The sequence below is a fragment of the Sitophilus oryzae genome, unplaced genomic scaffold, assembly GCF_002938485.1.
Source record: "Sitophilus oryzae breed Bouriz unplaced genomic scaffold, Soryzae_2.0 scaffold_358_pilon_pilon, whole genome shotgun sequence".
Taxonomy (NCBI): Eukaryota; Metazoa; Arthropoda; class Insecta; order Coleoptera; family Curculionidae; genus Sitophilus; species Sitophilus oryzae.
The window spans coordinates 680,564-703,609 of record NW_022146927.1 but is presented as its reverse complement, the minus strand read 5'-3'; the positions used below and the strand labels follow the sequence as shown (position 1 = coordinate 703,609).

The 23,046-nt window shown below is 32.1% G+C and overlaps 1 protein-coding gene across 1 annotated transcript in view; it reads right to left on the bottom strand.

Moving 5' to 3' along the window:
- Positions 1–345: 345 nt before the first annotated feature.
- LOC115884858 (proteoglycan 4) overlaps positions 346–23,046 on the bottom strand; it is a 39,526-nt gene continuing 16,825 nt past the window's right edge. The window contains exons 2-8 of the mRNA XM_030903568.1: positions 14,028–14,068; positions 11,751–11,878; positions 5,218–5,394; positions 4,952–5,029; positions 2,009–2,463; positions 1,821–1,948; positions 346–1,761 (exon numbers count right to left, since the gene is read on the bottom strand). Coding sequence (XP_030759428.1) covers positions 449–1,761; positions 1,821–1,948; positions 2,009–2,463; positions 4,952–5,029; positions 5,218–5,394; positions 11,751–11,878; positions 14,028–14,067 — 2,319 coding nt within the window. The 5' untranslated portion in view covers position 14,068 and the 3' untranslated portion in view covers positions 346–448. The remainder of the gene's footprint in view (positions 1,762–1,820; positions 1,949–2,008; positions 2,464–4,951; positions 5,030–5,217; positions 5,395–11,750; positions 11,879–14,027; positions 14,069–23,046) is intronic.

The window sequence follows — 23,046 nt, the reverse complement described above, 5'->3', positions numbered from 1 at the left end:
ATTCAATGTCTATTCACACTTAAAACACTTTTTTCCTATTGCATAAACGATCTATTGCATTGTCTCTATAATATATGCAATAAATAAGTTTCTATAATGTCCCCATAGGCATTTTTTAAAAGAAATGTGCAATAATTGTTAATAGATTTTTATATTCTAATTTATTTTCATTATTTAATAGTCTCCACATCTATAGGGTGTTTAACACACTCTATGTCTTTCGTTTAAAAGATTGTTTATGATATTGATCAACTTTTGTAATAATTTGATAAATATACAGGGTGTTCAAAAAAAGTTTGAGTAATACCACCATATAATAGGAGCTCAAAAAAAAAATAAAAAAAATACTACAAATATCTTTATTTTAAATTTAATTTACAAGAATATTTTACACGAATTTTTTAACACGAAACCTATCCTAACCTAACTTTCCACACAAATCCACTCTCTATCGGTACCCAGACAATATGGCTTGGGTCTGCGCAGGCCTAACATACCCACTCCTTCCCTGCTGACCGCCCACAGGCTCCAGAACGTACCTGGGTCTCTGGTAGGTGGCGTAAGAAGCATAATCTTGCGGCACTCCCGGACTGAAACCAGCAGGGAACGCTCTGACCGGTAAATTCGGCAACGTCGGATTCAGAGCGTCATTTAAAGTAACGTCATATTCGTTCAGTTCAATTAGATCGGGGTTTTTCGATCTAGGAGGCTTCGGAGTGGTCCTAGGAGCCACGTAAGTCTGAGGGCGTGAAGGTTGGAGGTTAATAACTTCTTCAGGTTCCCTAGGGTACTTTACGACAGCTTGTGAAGGTTTGAAAGGAGGTTTTCTTGGTACTTCCACCTCCTCGTTTGATTTTTCTTCAATATAATCTTCCTCCTCCTGGCTAGAAGCCTTTAAACCAACCGGTTGAAGTCCCCTGGGGCTGTAAGGGTTCCCACCTCGACTAGGGAGGAAAGGTCTTTTTATAATCCTCATCAAAGGCTCTTTTCTTGGAATTTCTGTAGTTGTTGTGGTAGTACTGGTTGTAGTTGTAGTAGTCGTAGAAGTGCTTGTAGTCGTAGAAGGTTTCTGAGCTACTACAGGCTTCTTTTCATCTTCAACGTACTCCTCCTCTTCATCTTCGTAGTATTCCTCAACTACAGGCTTCCTTTTCAATGCAGGCCTGTACCTGGGTCGGGTATTACTGAATTTAGGCTTCACACTACTTTCTTCAACCTCAGGTTTCTTATTTCTTGGTCTGGATAACGTGGATTGTGCTTTAGTATCTTCATTTTTGTTTTTATCTCGTTTTGATTCACTTGATGGCCTCCTATTTGGGATTTTTGATCTTTTAGGAAGCGGTTCTTCGTATTCTTCATCTTCTAACTCATCTTCTACGTTTTCTGGAGCAAGTGTTGTGGTACTAGTCGTTGTTGAAGTACTGCTAGCACCTTGGGCACCTCCTAGGTTCTTGTAGGAGAACTTATCAGCTGCGTTTTTGGGTACAGGCAAGTTAATCTTCGGTGCAACTCTGGGTCTGTCATAAATGGTTCCTGTTGATGGTTTGATGATTGGTCTACCGTCTGCACTTTCTTTAATTCGTTTTTTAGGACGTTCTTCGTAGTCTTGAGCAGGTTCGTCTTCGTATTCTTCACTTGCAGGCTTCCTGGATCCTTTTCTAGTTGATTTTCGAGGGTTGGAGTGTTTTCGATCTTGTTCTGGTTCATCGTAGTCGTCTACAGGGCGTTTTCGCCGTTCTTCAGTCTTCTGTCTGTTGTGTGCTAATAAAAAAGCAAGAAAAAGTTGGTTTAAATAAAGAAAATGTTAAAAAATTCCTCACCAGCAATAAAATCTTCGTCTTCGAATCTTTCTTCAACTACATCATCGGCATCTTCGTGTTTGGGCTTCTTCCTGGTGTTGTTTCTTCTGTAGGGTCTTCTTCTGCCCCCACCACGTCTACTTTCATACCTAAAAACGATAAAAATAGAGAATTAATAATAAAAGAAGCTTAATATTATTTAGTCATACCTCTCATCTTCATATTCTTCATAATCCTCATCATACACAGGCCTAGGTCTCGGTCTAGGTCTCTTCCTCGGCCTGGGTCTTTCGTAGTACTCGTCATCATAGTACTCATCATCATAATAATCATACTGAGGTCTTCTTCTGCCTCCAGCTCCATAAGGCCTTCTCCTGAAGCCAGGTCTCCTTGGATTAGCAGGCAAAGCAGGAATAGGTGTCGCAGGATCAGCAGCACCAGCGGGCGAAGCGGTGGTATAAATGGCAGCCCTCAGATTCAAGGGGCTTGCCGTGGTGGTGGTACTTGCCGCTTGGTATAAGGCGTCGTTTCTGTGCCAGAATTTTTTGGAGTTTTGACAGTCAACTTCGGAAACAAAGTGACAGATGAAGGTTTTCTGGTCAAAGGCTGTGTAGTTTGCGCAAAGGAAGTCGTACCTCGTACCAAAAAGACAGTGATGGTATACCTGTAAGAGATATTTACGATATTAGCGCGGTAAATCAATGTTTAGAGTATATTAGTGAGCTGTTTATTAGAATTTTAGATTACAGTTTTATATATTGTGTTTTAGTGGGTCGATTTTGATGATCTTTTAATTATTTGACTTTTTAGCATCTTTTTCTAAATTAAAAATAAAAATTCCCACCATCAGTCAATTATACGAGGAAACTCAAAATGTTGTTCAGACTAGAACCAAAAGCAAAAGCATGGTTTTAATGGAAAAATGTTAGTGTCTCCTTCAAAAGCGAATATCTCCAACAAAAATGAGCTTATTGAGATGAACCAAAAGTCACTCGTTGTCTTAATATATTCCACAGGGTGTTTCACATTTTAAGGTGCCCGTTTATCGTTTATCTGCTGATAATATGCTAATATGGTTAACGAAACGCGCGTCCAGTGTGTAAAGGTAAAGTGTTTTGGTGTATTGTGGAGAATTAGTGTTTTATTTTGTTGAATACTGTAAAAGTTAACTGCAAAACGAATGTTTTCTTCGACTTTGTAGTCGAACATTGTTCTTTTTAGAACCTCTTTTACGTGCGAAGTGTACAGGGTGGGTCAAATTCGACGCTTTTAAATGGAAACACCCTTTTCTATAGGAGATTGACGAAAACTAATATCGGTGTCTGGAGCTCAATTTTCATCAAAAACATGATGGTGAAAATCGCACATCAATATCTGTTACCGTTTCGGAGTTACGGGGTGTTTTTCAAAAATGTGCATTTTTAACAAATCGCTGTAACTTTTTTACTATGGAAAATGTTGTATTTCTATGAAAACATTTCCAAAGCACCTTTTTACGTAGAATTTAATGGTTTAAGTATAATTTTTTTAAAATTAATAATTTAAGAGTTATCAACAGAAAAATTGATTTTTTATTTGGGACACCCTCTATATTTTTAATTAACTGAAAAGAATTTAAAATTACCTTTCTAAAAATATAGCATACTTGATATTTTGTTATAATCCCTTTTGAAATACAGAATTTTTAAAAGTTTGCCACTTTTAACTAGTAGGCTTTGGATCCCATATTGATGGTGTGGAACGGAACTCGAAAACATATTTTTCCAACAAGACGACGCACCGCCTCTGAACGCTGAAGTTATCAGCAAATTTTTGCAGCCAATTTCAAGAATAATTGAATAGCTAACCAAGATCCCAGCCGTTGGCCCTCGAGGCCGCCTTACTTAGTGCCCATGGATCTAATTCTATGGATATATTTACGGAAGAATAAAGGTTCCTTATTCTTCCGTGTAATCTAGACAAGAATTAGAAATACTTAGCAGTTATGAGAGGGTATCTTTCACCCCCAATGAGTTGAATTCCGCGAGAAATGTTCAAAAACTGTCCCGTCTGTCCATAACAAAAGATGGTTGATATGTCGAACACCTGTAGCAAAATCTCATGTCTTGGTTTGCTATTTATTTTTATAGTTATTAGATATAGTTTAAATGTGTTGATGTTGGTTAAATATATTTTAAATTGTTATAAAATTCTGCATCTCTCATAGCAAATATTATTTTCGTTTTAATTGATGCTCACAGCTAGAATTTTTTTGCATTACAGCCGGTGCCGTTCAAAGCCTACTTATTTAAAGCGGGTGAATTTTTATATACTCTATATCTCGAAAAGGAATCGAGCAAAATATCAAGTGTGTTATGTTTTTGAAAAGGTAATTTTAAATTCTTTTCAATAAATTAAAAATATACAGGGTGTCCCATATAAAAAATCAAATTTACTGTTGATAATTCTTAAATTATTAATTTTAAAAAAATTATACTTAAACCATTAAATTCTACGTAAAAAGGTGCTTTGGAAATGTTTTCATAAAAATACAAAATTTTCCATTGCAAAAAACTTTACAGCGATTTGTTAAAAATGCATATTTTTGAAAAACACCCCGTAACTCCGAAACGGTAACAGATATCGATATGCGGTTTTCACCATCATGCTTTGGACAAAAATTGAGCTCCAGACACCGATATTAGTTTTTGTCTATCTGCTATAGAAAAGGGTGTTTCCATTTAAAAGCGTCGAATTTGACCCACCCTGTACAAGATAAAAGGTAAAAAACTCATCGCAACTTTATTAGAATATTTTGAACGGGAAAGCGGTAGTAATGGCCCTTTATGTCCCTTAAGTGCTGTTAAGAAGGTGAGTTTTGTTAATGTAAATAATAACTGTTTATATATTTATAAAATAAAGAAAAGAATATAAATATAAATAAAAAATAAAAAAATAAAAAAAAAATATAAAGAAAATATATAAAAGTTGGCAACGCTGTGCCGGTCAAGCTTAATCACGTCACTAAAAGTTTGTTTGGTATGAACTGTATATCTATAAATAATTCAACTTTTCAAATCCTTTTCTATATGTTTGGGATACTATGGTATTTACTGGTGAAAACATTCTCAGTCGGTACTGATATAAAATTAAGTAAGGAGTAAAAAACTTACTTGACATTTGTGAGGTACGCTTGCGTAGAACCCATCATGTAGTCCGTCACATTTGAAGTCTATCTCTTCAGCCGGTACCTAGGGATTAGAGAATTATTATTTTCTAACTAAATTGAAAAGATATAAACAAACCGTATGAAGATATATTAATAAAAATTTATTAAAATTCAAAAATGCAAGACTAAAGAACTCCTTTCCTTTTAAATAAATTGGGAATTTATGGACACCCTGTATATACATCTAGGATGCTTAAAACTGGTACTTACCCTTTCATAAAACGGGTAATCCGATAAGTTGAAACCGTTTAGTTCTTTGGGCAAGTTTGGATCACTTAAATAGTCTATTTGGGGTATGCCTGTCAGGGTGGGTTCCGAACTTTCGTTGGCGGTACTGTTGGCACTATTGTTGGTACTATTGCCCGATTGGTTTGAATTTGTGCCAGTCTGAAATACAAATAAAAAAATATAATTATTTTTTTGGTATAAATAATGTTTTTATCTGAAATTAAACTAATCTCTATCCTACTACCTAGCCAGATTTACATAAAACATTAAATGCCGAACGCTTATTTTGCTACTTTTTCGGACTAGTTAAATGGATTCTTAAGTTTTTGAATTGCCCTCGTAGAGATAGAGTTCTACTTTTACGCCGAAATCAAGAGTGACAAAAATGAATGTTGAACCGAGCGATTCAATAGAAAGTAAAACTGAAAGATATTCAGAACGTAACTACGTATATTTACATCACTACGTTGTCACAGATTACCTATAACAGATGCGAAAGAACACCGAATTACGCGTTCAAGTTTCTGTGACCTTCAGAAAGAGTTCATAGACAATCCGCATCAATGTATGGTTTGGGTTATTATTTGTTTAAGTGAAAATAATCTGCACCAATATGTTATCGAGGCATACAAAAAGGTCCACAGACTTCGAGACATACGAAAAATCAAGTCCATTTAGCGTGTGTCGCAATTTTCACACCTTAAAAAATTAGTTTTTTATAGCTATAGCAACAGCAGCGACTATGAAAAAAGCTGTGTGATTTTCATAGAAAATAAGGGCACCTGTAATTCATTTGAAAATGTTATAAATCGCTAAAAGTGGTTTCAAATCTCTTGGATTTCAATTAATATTAAATAAATTTTATTAAAAATTGAACTAAAATTGTTAGTATCATTAAAAACAATTCAAATTCAAAAATTGTATCAATCAAATTCCCTCATTTAAGGTGAATATTAAAGTAAATATAAATACAGCTCATTCTAAGCTCTACTTATCTTTAAGAAAAATTTAAATCATTGTTTCAATTGGGCCTTAATGCCATTTCGAATAAACAATAGTATTAATAATGTACGTTATAATAATAATAAATTTTATATCATAGTGTGTATTAAAACTACTAAAACACTTTTAAATTGGTATTATATTAACAACTTTTGTTTTTAATCCAAAAAAAAGTTACCAATTTTGACAATCAAAATATTTGTGGTCCTGAAAAGGACCTTCGTTTTCCCATGTTCGTTAAGGTAGGTAATGGGTAAACGGTAAAAAACAGGATAATGAAATTTAAAAAATTACAAAAATTGTTCAAAAGTGCCTCCCCCTTGCATTAAACAATAACCCAAACGATCATAAAATCCCCTCCTCACATTGGATAACATATCAGGGGCGACAGTGTCAAAGGCATTAAATATTTTCTGCCTTAACTGCTCCAAGTTTTGAATTTCTTCATGGCCGTAAATTTTATATTTTATGTACCCCCTAAAAAAGAAATCATTCACCGAGAAGTCAGGTGAAATTAAACGTCAGTCTAAACAAAACTGTCATTTTTGAAAACTTGTCAAAATTTGGACACACGCTAAATGGACTTGATTTTCCTATGTCTCGAAGTCTGTGGACTTTTCTGTATAATCTCACAGTAATTTAATAGATTGCTCGTCATATTATATCAGCTCGTAGAAGATTAGGAAAAAAAAAGATATTTATAGTATAAAAAAATTAATTTATTTAACAAAATTTAATTAAAGATGTGACAAAATAGTTACATTTCTGTTGGTTCTATCGGACTTTTTTCGACTATATAAATCTTTATTTTTTGTAAACTTTAATGCATAAAATATTTTCAATCTAATAAATAATTTAATGATGTAAATAAGAGGAAATTTCTCACATGGCTGGTCAAATTCTATAGTTTTCATTATATCAAACAGCCTCTGAATGTTTTCTTCAGTGCAAAACTCATCAAAATTTAATATAAATAATTTTTCCAGCCTGTAAATAAAATGAACAAATTTTTCCACTTTCATGATCAAAGACTTTTAAATGGGTAAATAATTTCGAGTTATCCAGAGATTCGGATTCTTTTGCAAATTTTAGACAAATATCACATTGATGTATTTGAAGACCCTTTTTAATGATGTAGTCATTAAAAGGGGTCTAGTATTAAGTCTAATATTCATAATTAAAGGCATTTTGAGTTGAAAACATTTCTCAGAGGCTGTTTGATATAATGAAAACTATAAAATTTGACCACCCATGTGAGAAATTTCCTCTTATTTACATCATTAAATGATTTATTAGATTGAAAATATTTGATGTATTAAAGTTTACAAATAAAGATTTATATAGTCGAAAAAGTCCGATAGAACCAATAGAAAGGTAACTATTTTGTCACATTTTTAATTAAATTTTGTTAAATAAATTAATTTTTTATACTATAAATATCTTTTTTTTCCTTATAAATAAACACATTTGCATCCCATTTTAAATAAGATATACAAATTACCAAAACTTAGAAATAACAGTTCGAAAGTTCAACAAAATTCCTACGCGCGTTTTTAAAAAGAAACATATAACCACGCACTATGTCATTCCAGCAAGCGAATACGACACAGCATAGGTTTCCGGACTAAACGACTGGTGTATTTACACCACTCAATAGGCGTGTCGGGTTTGCCGAGCGGTTTCCGATGCAGTCGCTTTCTTTCGCATCTGTTATAGGTAATTTGTGACGTTGTCGTTTAGGATGTACCTTTATCCTTATCTAATATTACCATAATATACTCAGATATTTCTAAATTTCTAATAATACTTAGTGAAATTTTCTTTACACGATACGATTAAGTAAATAATCTAGGGCTTGACCTCGTCAAAATTATCATCGATTGTCATTCCCAGCCGTCTTTGACGTCGTTTTTTTTTCGATCATACGGTATATTTATTAATGGCATTGAATTTAAGTGTATCCTCACTTTCAAAAGGCGACATCTCCATTTAATTATTCAAGGTCTGCCAAGAAAAATTATCAGAAATTACATTAAATGTCAATTAATTCATCGCATTCTCTTGTAAATCATCTACTAATGTTAGAAAATGTCACTAAGAATATTTGTTATAGGGGCTATTGTTATAGGCTGAGCCCATTTTTTATTACAACTTTTACAGAACATTTATAATGGAAAAATTATATAAAAAAAATATTTTTTATTTTTTATATACCTATTAGAATGGAATTTAGAATGAGTGGGAGGGGGGTTAATCACTTCGACCTTACAGATCCATTGTGTCCCCCTTTCTTGAATCATAACTCATCATACAGTCCCAGGGCTTTGACAAAAGCCAGTATCTGGGACGGTTTTATAGAGGGTAGTTCTCCATCTCCAATATCAGTCGTACCAAAATTCATGGCACGAATGGTTGTCGTCTCGGCGCACTCAGTGATGAGGTGTACTGGTGTTTCACCATCTTCCCCACAGAATCTGCATTCGCCGTTTCTTCTTAGTTTCAATCTACTGAGGTGTTCATTGAGGAGACAGTGTCCTGTTAAAAACCCCGTGACAATCCGAAGATTGTTCTTACTCAGACCCAGGAAGATCTGTGATTTTTCTTGATCATAAGTCCTCAAAAACTTCTTCGAGTGTCTTAGACCATTGCAAGATTTCCATTCCAGGTTGCGGATGGAATCTTCCAAGTTCTTGAGTTCCGCTTTGAGTTGGTTACCACTTGGAAAGCAGAACGGTTCTGGTCCAGTTAGTGGAGTGTTCGCTCCTTTCCTAGCTAGATTATTTGCTTTTTCATTGCCTTCTATCCCTTGGTGAGCAGGCACCCAGTTAGGAGGACTTTGTTTTCTTTGCCTAATTTATTCAGCTTCTCTATGCATTCTTTGACCAATTTCGAATGGATTGATACTGAGTTGATCGCTTTTAACGCTGCTTGACTATCAGACAAGGTGGCTATTTCTTGTTTCCGATAGTTCCTATCTAAGATAAGTTGTATGCATCTTTCGATAGCGTAGATTTCTGCCTGTAGGATACTAGGGTAAGTGCCGATTGGTTCGGAGTATTTAGCTCTCGGCCCAAACACTCCGATCCCTGTTCCCGTATTGGTTTTGGAAGCATCAGTATACCAAGTTATGGTATGGTCTTTTAACTGCTGGGCAAGCGTTTCGCTCTTCCAATCCTTTTTATTGCTCAATACTACATGGAGATGTTTCTCAAAGTTGTACGTTCTTAGCATATCGTCCACTGGGAGTTGCAGGAGTGGTATTTCCTTTATGAGGGTGTTCCAAGCCCCTGATCTGACAATTCTCCCAGTACTAATTCCGTTAGTGACCATTCTAATCAATGTCGCATTGGCATATCTACCAATGACAATGTGCAGTGGTGTTAGATCTAGAATGACCTCCATTGCTGCTGTTGGACAGGTTCTCATGGCTCCTGTGATGCAAACGCATGTTAGTCTCTGGACTTTGCATAGGTTTAGCCTTGCCGTCCGTTGCTCTAGTTTTGTGTACCAGGCAACTGCTCCATAAGTAATCATGGGTCTTACTATCATGGTATACATCCAGCGCAAAATGTTAGGGAAGCAGCCCCATCTATTTCCGGCCAGTCTTCTGCATATCATGAGAGCCTTTATGGCTTTGCTGGTAGTGTTCTTAATATGCCTGTTCCACAGGAGTTTACTGTCCAGAGTTATTCCCAGGTATTTAACTTCCTGTGTTGGCAGTATTTCCTTTCCATCTAGTTGGATTCTTTTCAAGTTTTTCAGACTTCGCCTTCTGGTGAATGGCACTATCGCGGTTTTGTCTGAGTTGATACTCAGCCCGACAGTCCTACACCATCTCTCAGTGATACGGAGTCCTCTTTGGATAATATCACACAAGGTGCCTTCATGTTTCCCCCGAGCGATCATGACTATGTCATCTGCATACCCAATGCAGTGTATTCCCGCTAGAGTTAATTCATCTAGTAGTTCATCCACCACCAAGCTCCACAGCACTATATACCTATACAGGGTGTCTCAGAAATAAGTGCAAGTATTTTAACTGGTATATTAGAATATTTCTTATTTAAAAACCGGTGAGTTTTTCGGAAAAACTCTTAAACACGTATATTATATTTTGTTGTTTTAAATATTTTAAGATTTTTTAAAAATTTATACCGGGTGTTTCAAAAAATATGACCATTGAGTAATCACGATTCTGCTTAAACTGCTTGACGTTTAAAGCTGATTTTTGGCAAACAGATGGACTGTGGGGCGTAGAGGTTCGATAAGGAGGGGTTTCTCGAATTCCAAGAGGGTGAAAACCATCAATATCACAATATTTGTTATTTAAAAAATGGTTAGTCTTTTGGGAAAACGCTTGGACCCGCATAATTTATTGTGTTTTTTTTACATATTTTGAAATTTTTTAAAAAATCATACAGGGTGTTCCAAAAAGTTGGGTAATTGATTAACCACGATTCTGCTTAAACTGGCAAACGGATTTTTCGAAAGTCAAATTCCAACGAGATGAAACTACCCCTCAAATATTACCAAGTTATATATGTAATAATATCGCCATATTGTTTTTTCTCATGCTGACATAAATGTGAGAAAATTTTATCCAATTTGTATGTTAATGGAAATTCTTGCTTTGCTTTATCATCACCATTACAAATTCGACGCCAACGAAGTCGCGGGTACACGCTAGTTTATTGATCTAGGTAACAGTTTTATTTCAGACGGAACTAAGAATCTTCTTCGGTTTTAACAGTATAAACAAACATTGCGAGCCTACCAACAAAGTTAACCGGTCTTCTTCAAGGTTCTCTTCAATCTTCGACGCATTGTTATTATCTAACTTTTGCTAATTCCACCTAATACTGTTGCGTAATTTAACCTTAGGCTTTCTATTTCGGAGACGGAGAAGAAGAACACCCAGAAGACAAGCAAGGAAGAATAATGATCATCTATATAAATAACTTATGTAGTTAAAGTTGTGTACCTTTGAAGAGAAAGATTAGTAAGGAAGAAGCGTATCTACCTAATTATTTTTGACAACTTGTAAATAAAAGCGAAAATGCAAGAAAAATACACAGGGTGGTTCGAACTGTTACTTCAGAAATTATTTTGAAAAATATCGAAATAAAAATGAAACTTCTACACCCTGTATCTCCGAAACTAAGCATTTAGGACATACATTTATACGAACTTTTTTACTTATTTTTACTTGCAGAATATGTTGCTGAAGCTTCCGGAATACAGTTCAAACCACCCTGTATAAGTTAATTCTAAGTGAATTTCAAAATTGATTGGTTTACTACAAGTAACGGGTATTATATAGTTAATTACCAGTAAAAATTATTCCCTAATCAAATGTGTCAATCGAAACGTCAAAGAGAACTGTCAAAAATGGGGGTTTGTGATGTCGATCCGGTTTCTGATGGTGCATGGATAAGATTATACTCCTTTCTTAATATATTTATCCAAAGGACAGTAATGAAATATTTCATCTAAGGTATGTAATATACAGTTACCTCATCATTATTAGTATTTTCTGGTCCACTGGGTGGCGCTTCACTCGTCGTGGTCGTCGTTGATCTGCCGAAGATCAACGATGTCGCCCGAACACCATCTACGTCTCGCAAACATAACCACAAAACGCCTGAAACACCAAAACTATTATAAAATATTATTTTTTTTATTTTAAAGTAGAATTTTAATAAGAAATCCTTAAAATTATAATGGATTTGAGATTTTAATCAATGTGTGTGTGTCTAAATCAATGAGAAAAAATAATAATATACCTTACAGGGTGGGTCCTTTTAAAAAACAAATTGAAAATTTTTACTTTTAAATAGTCGAAATTCAACAAATTATTTTGAACTATCTGTAACATCTAAGATGATATATTTTCCTATTATTTTTTTTCGTAACTCTCAAAATAAACTAGATATTGAACTTTATTGTATCGTTGGCTCACCCTGTCTAATTCTTATTTAATTTATAAAAAAAATAACTTCAAAAATGGATTCTTGTAGTTGTCAGACATCTGAGAAATGTCTTGAATTTCAGTGAAAACATCATTAAAAGACAGAATCAAAGAGTAGCATAAGTAGTACCACGCAACCTTAACCTACTATGAAGCTGATGTACTGTCGAGTACCATATGTTGGATTGTATAAATTCAGTTTCAAGTGTTCTCGGTTTCTTCGTATTTTAACAGTAAAAGTTGATAATTTTCTGTTTTGTTTATATTTGTTATTGTTAAACATATATAGTACTATAGAAATACAAAATCCGGCAATAGTGTAGGGCATCTGTAGCTCCTAAATTAAAATAAAAAACTTATAATACCGGATGTGTCTCAAAAGTGGCTCACCTCTATAACTTTCTTTATTTTTTTATATAAAAAAAAACAAGATTTTGTATGTTAGTATATATGACATAAATTAGGATTGATTGACATATTCATTTGCTTTCTGTCATTTCCTGTTTCGCCGGAAATGACTACAACTTTTGATTTTTAAATAGCACCCCCGGTATTTTTTTACTTTATTCGATAGAAAATGACATTCTGAATAGAATGACATATCATATGTCAACTTTTGACATTTTTGTTTAAAACAAAATTGAATTTTAAATTTCAATCTAGAGTGCCATGGCTGTGTTAAAAACACTAATTTTTAATCAAGGAGCCTTGGAAAAATAAATTTCATCGTCTAATATTATTCGTGTCTTGTCCTGGCTGGTTAAAAGATGCCCAAATCGTATTTTTAATCATATCTCAATTTTTTCAAATGGAACGAGGGTGGCTCATTGCTCATTAGCATATTTGGAAAAAGCATTTTTTACAAATAATTTGATACCACACATATGATATTTCGAGTCAAATTATCGTTATGAATCGCATATGTTATAATTTCAAATAAACCATATGCAAAAATGTCAAAGTTGACATATGATATGTCATTCGATTCAGAGTATCATTTTGTATCGAATAAAGCAACAAAAAACCGAGGGTACCATTTAAAAATCAAAACTTGTAGTCATTTCCGGCGAAACAAGAAGTGACAGAAAACAATTGAATACGTCAATCAATCCTAATTTATGTCATATGTTAACATACCAAATCTCAATTTTTTATCTGAAAAAATAAAAAAGTTATGAGGTGAGCCACTTTTGAGACGCACCCGGTATACACAAAGCAGTTAAAATTTTGAAATACTTTAAATACAAAAAAAGTTCATTTTTTAATTCTCCATCTAACAAAGGAATAATATACAAGGTGTTCCATTAAAAAAAAAACGAAGAAAAACTATTTAAAATTTTAGAAAGTTTGGCATATAATTTTGAACACCCTGTATGGTTTAAGATTACGATATTTATAAAAAAAAAAGATAAAGTAAGTACAGATTAACTAAAGTATACCTGGTATAGTTTTAATTTCAGAACATTTCTTGTATTTTTAATATTTTTTAAGAAATGGCTGAAAAAAATATTTTTTTTTATTTATTTATTAATATCTCTGAAACTATTAAAATATATTTACTCATATCTTAGGATTAAGTAAAGTGATCGGAAAAGAACCCAAAAATACAATAACATACAGGGTGTTCCATTTCAAAAAAAAAAACTCATTCCGACCCACTCACCCTTTTTTAAGCCACCCTATAGGGGTTAAATTATTTTCCTGAAATATATACTTTGCACTTAAACAAAATTCATAAGTTTTTTTTATTTTAGAAGCTATACAGATTGCCGCACCCTGTATAGAAATTAAATTAAAAAAAAATGAAGTATACCTTACTTACCAGCTGATAACAGTATCCACAATCCGGGTGGCCGCTTCATTCTGAAAAAAAAAACCAAATGAGTAAACAAAAATCAAGAATGTATCACTGCATTATTGCAGTACCTACAAGGTACTCTTATAATATTCTTGATAATAAACATTTCTGACTATCTATTCAATAAAAATATCAAAAGAAAAAAAAACAATGAGTATTGAAGAATGAATACCCAGTATTATTCTTGATAGTCATCTGCAGAGGAAGGATGGACGGATACAAAGAAGTACCTTGTTTGAATATGTTTAATTTTTATTATTATTTTCTATGAACAGTATATTGAAGTAGGTAGGTACTGATTGTAAAATGATTTGGTCTTGCCATGATTTAGAAAGAAGTACTACTAAAAAAGTCTTTATTTTTTAAACTTTTTTTTCCATAGCAACTGTTAAAATTGCCTTATATCTATCAAAACTAGTAGATAAAATAGTACTTTACCCGCAAGGGTAGATTAAATGATACTTTAACAGCGAGGATAGGTTAAAAACTTTATTTCCTCTCGCACGTTTTTTAATTGCTTCAATTTTTGAAAAATTTTGTATTTTTTTTTATAAGTTATTCGGGATTTAAATGGAAGTAGTTTGGATATGGCGTTTGTCACCTCAGCCTGAATATCTGTTGGTAATTTACTTATTTCGTTTTGAGCCATTTCTGGCTCCAATTCAATCAGCAATCGGCACGAAAAAGAATTAAAAAATATTGACTCAAAGCTGACAACTATTTATTTGTCAAATTACATAGAAACCAACGCCAACCCAGCACAATATTTTTTCTACTCGATAAATTCCTTGAAATAATAATTTCTGAATATTTTTTAAAACGTAACTTGCTATGGAAAAAATATTGTTTTATATACAGGACGATAAAATTGCATTATCGTATATACAGGGTGTTTCAAAACAAATGCGACAAACTTCAGGGGGTGATTCCTTGTTCAAAATAAAGGGTAGTTTGCTTTATAAACGTTGGGTCAAAAGTCAACCATTAGGGAGATATCGCGGTACAAAGATGGCGGAAAAATAATGTTTTTATTTTTTATCTTGAAAACGAAAAATGATAGACTAATGAAATTTTATGGAAGCATTACTGTTATGAAAACATACTTTCTGGTAATTTTCTCACTTTTTTAAAATGAGTGGAAGGGGTTGAAATAAACTACCCCTATCATTCTTGTTAACGAAATTTAAAAAATTCACAGTCCTTTACAAAGATGCAACCGGGGGGGGCATTGAAAATGATGAATAAAAACGTAAAAATATGATTAGTGTTAATATGAGTGTATTACATACATATTATGTTTAAATAACGAACTTAACAAAAAACAACAGATTTAAAGATTCACTGAAAAAGTAGTAATGTTAACATTAAATAAAACATTATCAATAATAATTATGCGATCGCACCTATCCGTAAAACAAGCAAGCAAAAAAACATCGAAAAAAACAAAACATCAGGTTAACATGATGACAGATCATGATCAATGACAGATAAAGAATTCTTACGGAAAGTTACACTTTACGATATAATTTTTTAACTGTTAAAGGCAAACCCCATTTACACAAAACTTTTTAATACCTACTACTGTATCTAAAAGACACTTTTTTAAATTACTAAATTCTTAGCCACGCTTCTGTTTTTCTTGGCTGTTGTGCGTCACGTCACAGATTAACAGGCCCACGTTTGCACCACAAGGCGATGCTGCAGACCACTAGGTAGACCGGTCGTAGAAATTTATGTTATACATTGTAGTCAATCTACACAAATATTATCAAAAACTTTTTTTCTTTTAAAATGTGTTCAGATTTTTTAAAAAGTATAAGTCAAAATCGCAAAACTTAAATTTGATATGAGTTTCTTAGTTTTTAACTAATATAGTGGCGAATTACAAAAATTCCTTTTCAATGAAAATTAATGAGTTAAATAAAATAATTTAATAAATTACTAGCTTTTTCTCGCGACTACGTTCGCGTTACACCTTGAATCGTTCATGCATTGATTTAAATGATTTTTTACTTCTTTATAGAGAGCTAGTGAGCATAGATGTTTTTTATTTTTCATCTTTTTTTTTATTTATTAAGAGCATTAATACTCTCTTTATAGGTTATTTTTTATTCTTTGAAGGATAATTGAGGAATATATATTTCGTTATGATGTCACTAAATAAACCCTTGTATAAAATTTTATACTGTCTGGTTTATAATGTTATAATATTGCATTTTCGTACAGCAAACTTTTATTCCCTATTCTACTCCCTAAGGGTATAAATTTCATAAATTCGCTTTACCTTTGTGCCAATTTTTATGTGTATAATCCAGAGGTCACCAAGTTTTATATAAATTTTTACTAACTTTACCCATTTGGTTGATGAATTTAAAAAAATTCTTCTAATTCTTTTTGTAGGATTTCATTCTTCTAGACCAAATAGTAAGGAATTTTCTTACAACAAACTGTTCCGAGATAATTTTACTCTCTAAGAGGATGAATTTCCTAAAATCGCTTTGTGTAGCTAATTCACTAATGTCGTTTAAACGAACCTTTGTGCTAATATTTATGTATGTAAAGCTGGCGGCATGAACTTACTCTAAAATATCTAAAAACGTAATATATAATCTAACTGACACACCACTGACAAAGACAAATAATTTATATCTGGAGGTATTGTGTGTAGGTGTTTTTCAGGCATGTTTTAGTATTTAGTCGTTTTACACAAAGAAATAGCCATTAAGCACTATAAAAATACTTCATAACAAATCTACACATATATACCTTTCATTTAAAGAAAGAATCATCAAGATTGGCAAAGCGGTTTCGGCGGGATGGATGCAACAAAAAAACCCTTTGAGCTTTTATATATGTATGGATTAATTATTTTTCCAACATATTTTACTTTGCAAATTTTTATAAATATTCAGACTCGCTAATATCGTACTCCACCGTGTCCAGCCTGTTTAGCCAAACGTAGGCCGATTCCTCTTCGGCTGCGTCGTGACCCTGGCCGAAGGAAGAGTCTTGAAGACGCTCATCCGCGCATAGGAATAAGTTGACTGCGTAGCGTATTGCGTATTAATCGATTCTGAAATTTTCTATCTCGTGTATAACATGTTACGCAAGTTTATTATTTTAATCTCGATTTTAATAGATAAATGTGTGAAATGCCACCTGAATATCTTCCGCCATGACATGTTTTTACTTTTTTGTTATGGTAAAGTGATTTGTATAAACTTTATTCAATAACGTATATTTTCCTCCATTTGTGATTTTTTAATTTTAAGCGAAAATTAAGTATAACATTTTAGGAAAAAGAAACACTGTAATATTTAAAAGAATAAGAAGAAATTAGTCTTATTTTGAAAGGAAAATATAGAAAAAACTCTTTCTATAGAAAAAGTCTTTATACTAACCAGAATCCGGTGACATATACGCGGTCTCACCGGAAACATTACTTATTACTTCGCATAACTTGAAGAATATCTACTTTTAATAATGAACACTTCAGAAATACACCAGTAAAAACATTTATTATTTGAGATTAAAACTCGAATTAAATTATAAATATTAGTTACCTATGTTGTTATAGCTTTTATAGGCCTGTTTAACGACTTAATAAGTTACCTAGCGAAAAAATCTGTGCGCGTACCTACCACTATTGTTACAGGTTAATTCGTTAAAGAAATATGTTACACAAGTTAAAAACGCTAAAATTTTAATGGTATTACTTGTGCATTATTGGCCTTATAATGTAATTTGTTGGAATTATATCTTCTTTAAATATAATTAGACTTTTTAACGACTTTTAAGTTACCTAGGAAAAAATCTGTGCACGTACCTACCAGTATTGTTACAGGTTAATTCGTGAAACAAATGTGTTACATATTATTCGTGGTATTAGTGGTATTATATTGGAATCAGCTTGGCATTAGTGGGGCATTATATGAGAAATTTGGTATTTAATTTGTATTTTTGGCATTACTTTGGCATTAGTATACAGACATTTGTCAGCGGTTTACTCCTTGTAGATAATCAAAAAGTTTTTTGATAAAATTTGCTTTTCATGTCAGATCATTTCTATGAAAAATTACATTAGATTTTTATTAAAGACGCTGGGTAATTAAAACATTGACTAATAAACCTTGTCCACTTTAAATACGGGGTCACGAAATATCCTCCTTGGAGTGTTTGGGTTAAGGGGTGTATAATAAATTAATCGTTGTTTTATAATAAAAACCATAAAACATTTATTTGTGAGTAAAATAATGCAATGGTTGGATATCTCTCCTTTATAATTCGGTGACTAAAAATACACTAAAATAATTAGAAAAAAAATCTTGTACTTATTTAGTAATTACGTCAATATTAATTAATTGACTTTCTAGTCTATTTTATTTTATGTACAAATATATTATTAAATTTTAAGCATTAAGTAATAAAACACTTTGTGCCCTCTTATATCGTAAAAGGTTACGAAATATACTCCTGGTTACACCCCTTACAGAAAACAGTGTAAGGGGTGTAAATAAATTGTATAATCACTGTTTTTTATAATAAAAACTATAAAATATTTCTTATTTGTGAGATTAAAAAAACAAAACAATGCATTGGTTAAAATAAGTACATTCAATACTGTTTTCAATTGTTAATTCAATAATGTGTTATAACATAATATAGCCATTACTATTATACTATTATTATTAAAATAATATGTGTGTAACATATTTCTTTAACGAATTAACCTGTAACAGACATTTATATGCCCAGTATATTTTTGTTTAACAAACCAATCAGGAAAAATCCAAAACCTACCGTTATAGGAGGTATAAGACGATTAAACTTATATAATGACAACTACTTATCGGATAACAAATTAATTACTACTGTCAGCTAGTTCAGCTACTGTCTAGGTAGAATTTACCTAGAGTACCTACACCTACCTATGATGATGTAGGTAGATTAAAGCTTATTTTGACGTTACCTCTCACTTCGGTGTCACAAGCTGAATTTTTCAGGGATGGAAGTACAGTACATCACAGTACATGATATGGGGACCCTTATTCCGAAAGTAGTACAAAATTAAACAGGGTAAAAAGGCACTATCATCAAAAATCGATATATTAATACCACCGTATAGAGAAAACAAATACTTATTTTTTGATCCAGTACAGAATAAAGTCTTCGTAGGGAGTAATTTTTTATAATTATTTACAAAAAAACATTTCCATTAGCGCTTATGACCAAAAAAAAACTTTAAACATGAATAATCATTTCAATCATGCGAAAATTTGGTTTAAAAATAGAGATTTTTTTTTAATATAACTTTCATTTAACGAAAAACGAAGGCCTAAATGAAAAAAAGAAACAATTTAAAAGTTTCGCTCATGTCTTGACAAGGTATCAAAGCAAACCCCATATTTTTTGCTTTTAAACTAATAAAGATATATCAATAAACAATTAGCGATGTAATGGTTTTTGCGGGCGCTGGCCGACTGCCGCCGCTGCGCCGAGATTTCCTATACCCTTGTATATATGACGTCATGGTGTGGCAAATGTAGCATTTTAATTCGATTTGGGCTCCCTTATATAGGATAACAGAAACATTTTCAATGTTAAAAAATCTTATGAAGCACATGCAAAAAAATTAATTTGGATAACTTGGTTTGTTTAGATACTTTTTTATCTCTTGTGTTTCTTTGATAAAACTCGCCGATTTGAAATTAAAAAATAAAATGTAAAGCATTATATGTCTGGATAAAAAACATTTTTAGATAAAGAATCTAGTGATAATAACGCTAATAATAAGAATCTAGATAATAACGTATTGCAGTAGAGTAATGTCAATAAAATAATATTAGAAACATCATACAAAGTGACAGCGGCCCACTAGATTTTTTCCTAAAAAAATTAGAGCAGCCCGCTAGATTCTTTATCTAAAAATGTCTTTTGTCCTGACATGTAATGCTTTACATTTAATTTTTTAATTTCAAATCGGTGAGTTTTATCAAAAAAACACAAGAGATAAAAAAGTTTCTAAACAAACCAAGCTATCCAAATTAATTTTTTTGCATGTGTTTGATAAGATTTTTCTTTAAATTTCGATAACAAGAATGATAGGGGTAGTTTATTTCAACCCCTTCCACTCATTTAAAAAAAGTGAAAAAATTACCAGAAAGTGTGTTTTCATAACAGCAATACTTCCATAAAATTTCATTAGTGGAAGGGTAGTCTTGGCCGACTAGTTAACAATAGAACCAGAATTTTGAATTGGGGTAACGGCCTAGTCGTAAGGGCCAAATTTAATGAAAACTCATTTATTACTCCTGCCAAGCTTTCGAAAAATCTTTATTTTCTTCTTCAAGGCTACAATATGGAGATAATTATTAACTTTATATTAATTTACATATCAATAAAAAATCGTACCTTGTGTGCAATGTGAGTTTGAAAAAAGAAAAACTGTATGGCAGGATTGTATGGCTGTTTTGCGAGGATTGCCATACAGTTTTTCTTTTTTCAAACTCACATTGCACACAAGGTATGATTTTTTATTGATATGTAAATTAATATAAAGTTAATAATTATCTCCATATTGTAGCCTTGAAGAAGAAAATAAAGATTTTTCGAAAGCTTGGCAGTAGTAATAAATGAGTTTTCATTAAATTTTGCCCTTACGACTAGGCCGTTACCTCAATTCAAAATTCTGGTTCTATTATATATATATATATATATATATATATATATATATATATATATATATATATATATATATATATATAAAATATATATAAAATACCATTTTATCGTCTTGTATAAAAAATAACTATTTTTCTGAATTCTTAAAGACAAAAACCTTTCAAATACCTTCCTATCATAGAAAGCATTAATATTAAGTGTATATTATCTTGAAATTCAATTTGTTTTGTAAATTGGCCAACTTTCATTATTACTTGGAAAATGACATGAATGATTATGTAAAAAACCTTGAAATTCTTTTATGCTATTACATCCAAAAGCCATATAATCAAAAACGATTATACTTAAGTCGGTTATATGTTTATATTTTTGTGAATTGAGAAAACCAAGGTATAGTATCTGATTTTTTACCAAATAACAAAGAAAATATATTTAATACCAATCAAACTTTTAGTTACGTAATCGAGGGCGAGATTTTTAAATTAATTTTTGCCAACCATGGACATATTCGGTTCCGGGCTGACTAACTGGAATTTAAATTTCCCGCTGGGGATTCAGTTGGTAGCTCTGCTATAAAAAATCTTTTTTTGACACTTTAGTTTTGTATTACGAGTTTTTGGTTTAAATTAATAGCGTTGTCTTAAAAATGTTTTCTAGCAGACCTCGTAGTCGAACATTATTCTTTTTAAAACCTCTTTTAGTGCTAATAAGTGGTACAAGATAGCTTAATAGCCGTAAAAAACTCATCGCAACCTTATTAGAATATTTTGCACGGGAAGGCGGTATTAATGGCTATTTATGTCTCTTAAGTGCTGTCATGAAGGTGAGTTTTGTTGATGTAAATAATAACTGTTTATATATTTATAATTAGTTTATTTTTGTATCCTAAAATATTTTGATTAAAAGAAAATATGTAAAAATGGGCAACGCTGTACCGGTCAAGCTTAGGTATATAATCACTTGACTAAAACTCTATTTGATATGAACTATACCTATTTAGTTTTACCCTTTTTATTTAAGCCAACTTGAATTCTATCTAGGCCTCTACTACTTCTAATATCTATGACTGATTGACCAGTGTTTTGACCGGTAACCACTGTGCAATAGCCGCTGTTTCATTATAAAATAAACTTGCAGAAACTTTCACTCTTCAAAACGCTCGCAAATTAAAATGTTTAAGTTTTATTTGAACCGGTACATAATAATCTGGTTTCGATAATAATAATAGTAATAATAGATGTCAAATCGATTAAAACAATATTAAGAAAGGAGGGCATTACGTTACTATTGCATTGTAAAAATGCTAACTAGAATTATTAGAAACTTTAGTTGACATTGAAAGATTTAATACTATTTATTTCAAAGCTGTGATTTAATACTATTTATACATGAGGCAAAGAATAGACAGGCGTGCGTTATATAGAAACTCTTGCCAGTATATACACAGAAGCCAAAGCAAGGGTAATGATAAATATATAATATAAAATATAAAACAACCCCAAATCTTCCGTCAACTAGTCTAGACCAACAAAGGATTAAAAATAGATGGAAAATACCTTAACCATCTAAGATTTGCTGATGACATAGTCCTAATTGCGAATAGTCTTGAAGAAATAGAAGCACAAATAAAGGAACTAAATATACAGTCAACAATAAAGTAAGTCTCAAAATGAATTTAGCAAAAACTAAAGAAGGATTAAGTTAGCATGGAATACAAACACAATCATATTCAAATCTAGAATGTCACTTTGAAATCCTACCTATGGCAAAGCATATCTTTATACTTTGGTAGATCATTAGCTCGGCGTTCGCTGGTGAAGCCGCCACGGCTGGTTATTGATTGTCAAAATCTCCAGTTACGATTATAGTAAGTCGATGCAATCCACACTTAGTGTAGAAGAAAGTATTACAGCAATAGTTAATGGGCCCCACGTTTTTATTTTAGTCTAATATGCCTAAAAGCTATTCTGCCTAGTACTAAAATATTTCTGAACTAGAAGTTCAAAATACCTAATTGTTATTATTATTTTCTAGTTTTCAGTGCACATAAGATAAAACCGTTTAACTTAAAAGTTTTTTACCGATTTTTTTATTTCTAGTTTTTTAGTATTTAACGGAAATGCCTACCGAATATTCCTCATTCTATTTAATTCATTTAGTGCATCATTATTACTTGGTTTTTTACCTGATAATTTATTACAATCTGACGCTCAGGTGTTTCTGACGCTAACAACTCTCTTTGTCTCCCTCGTTGTGATGCCAGCCTAGACTCATGACGCTCAGGTGTTTCTGCCGCTAACAA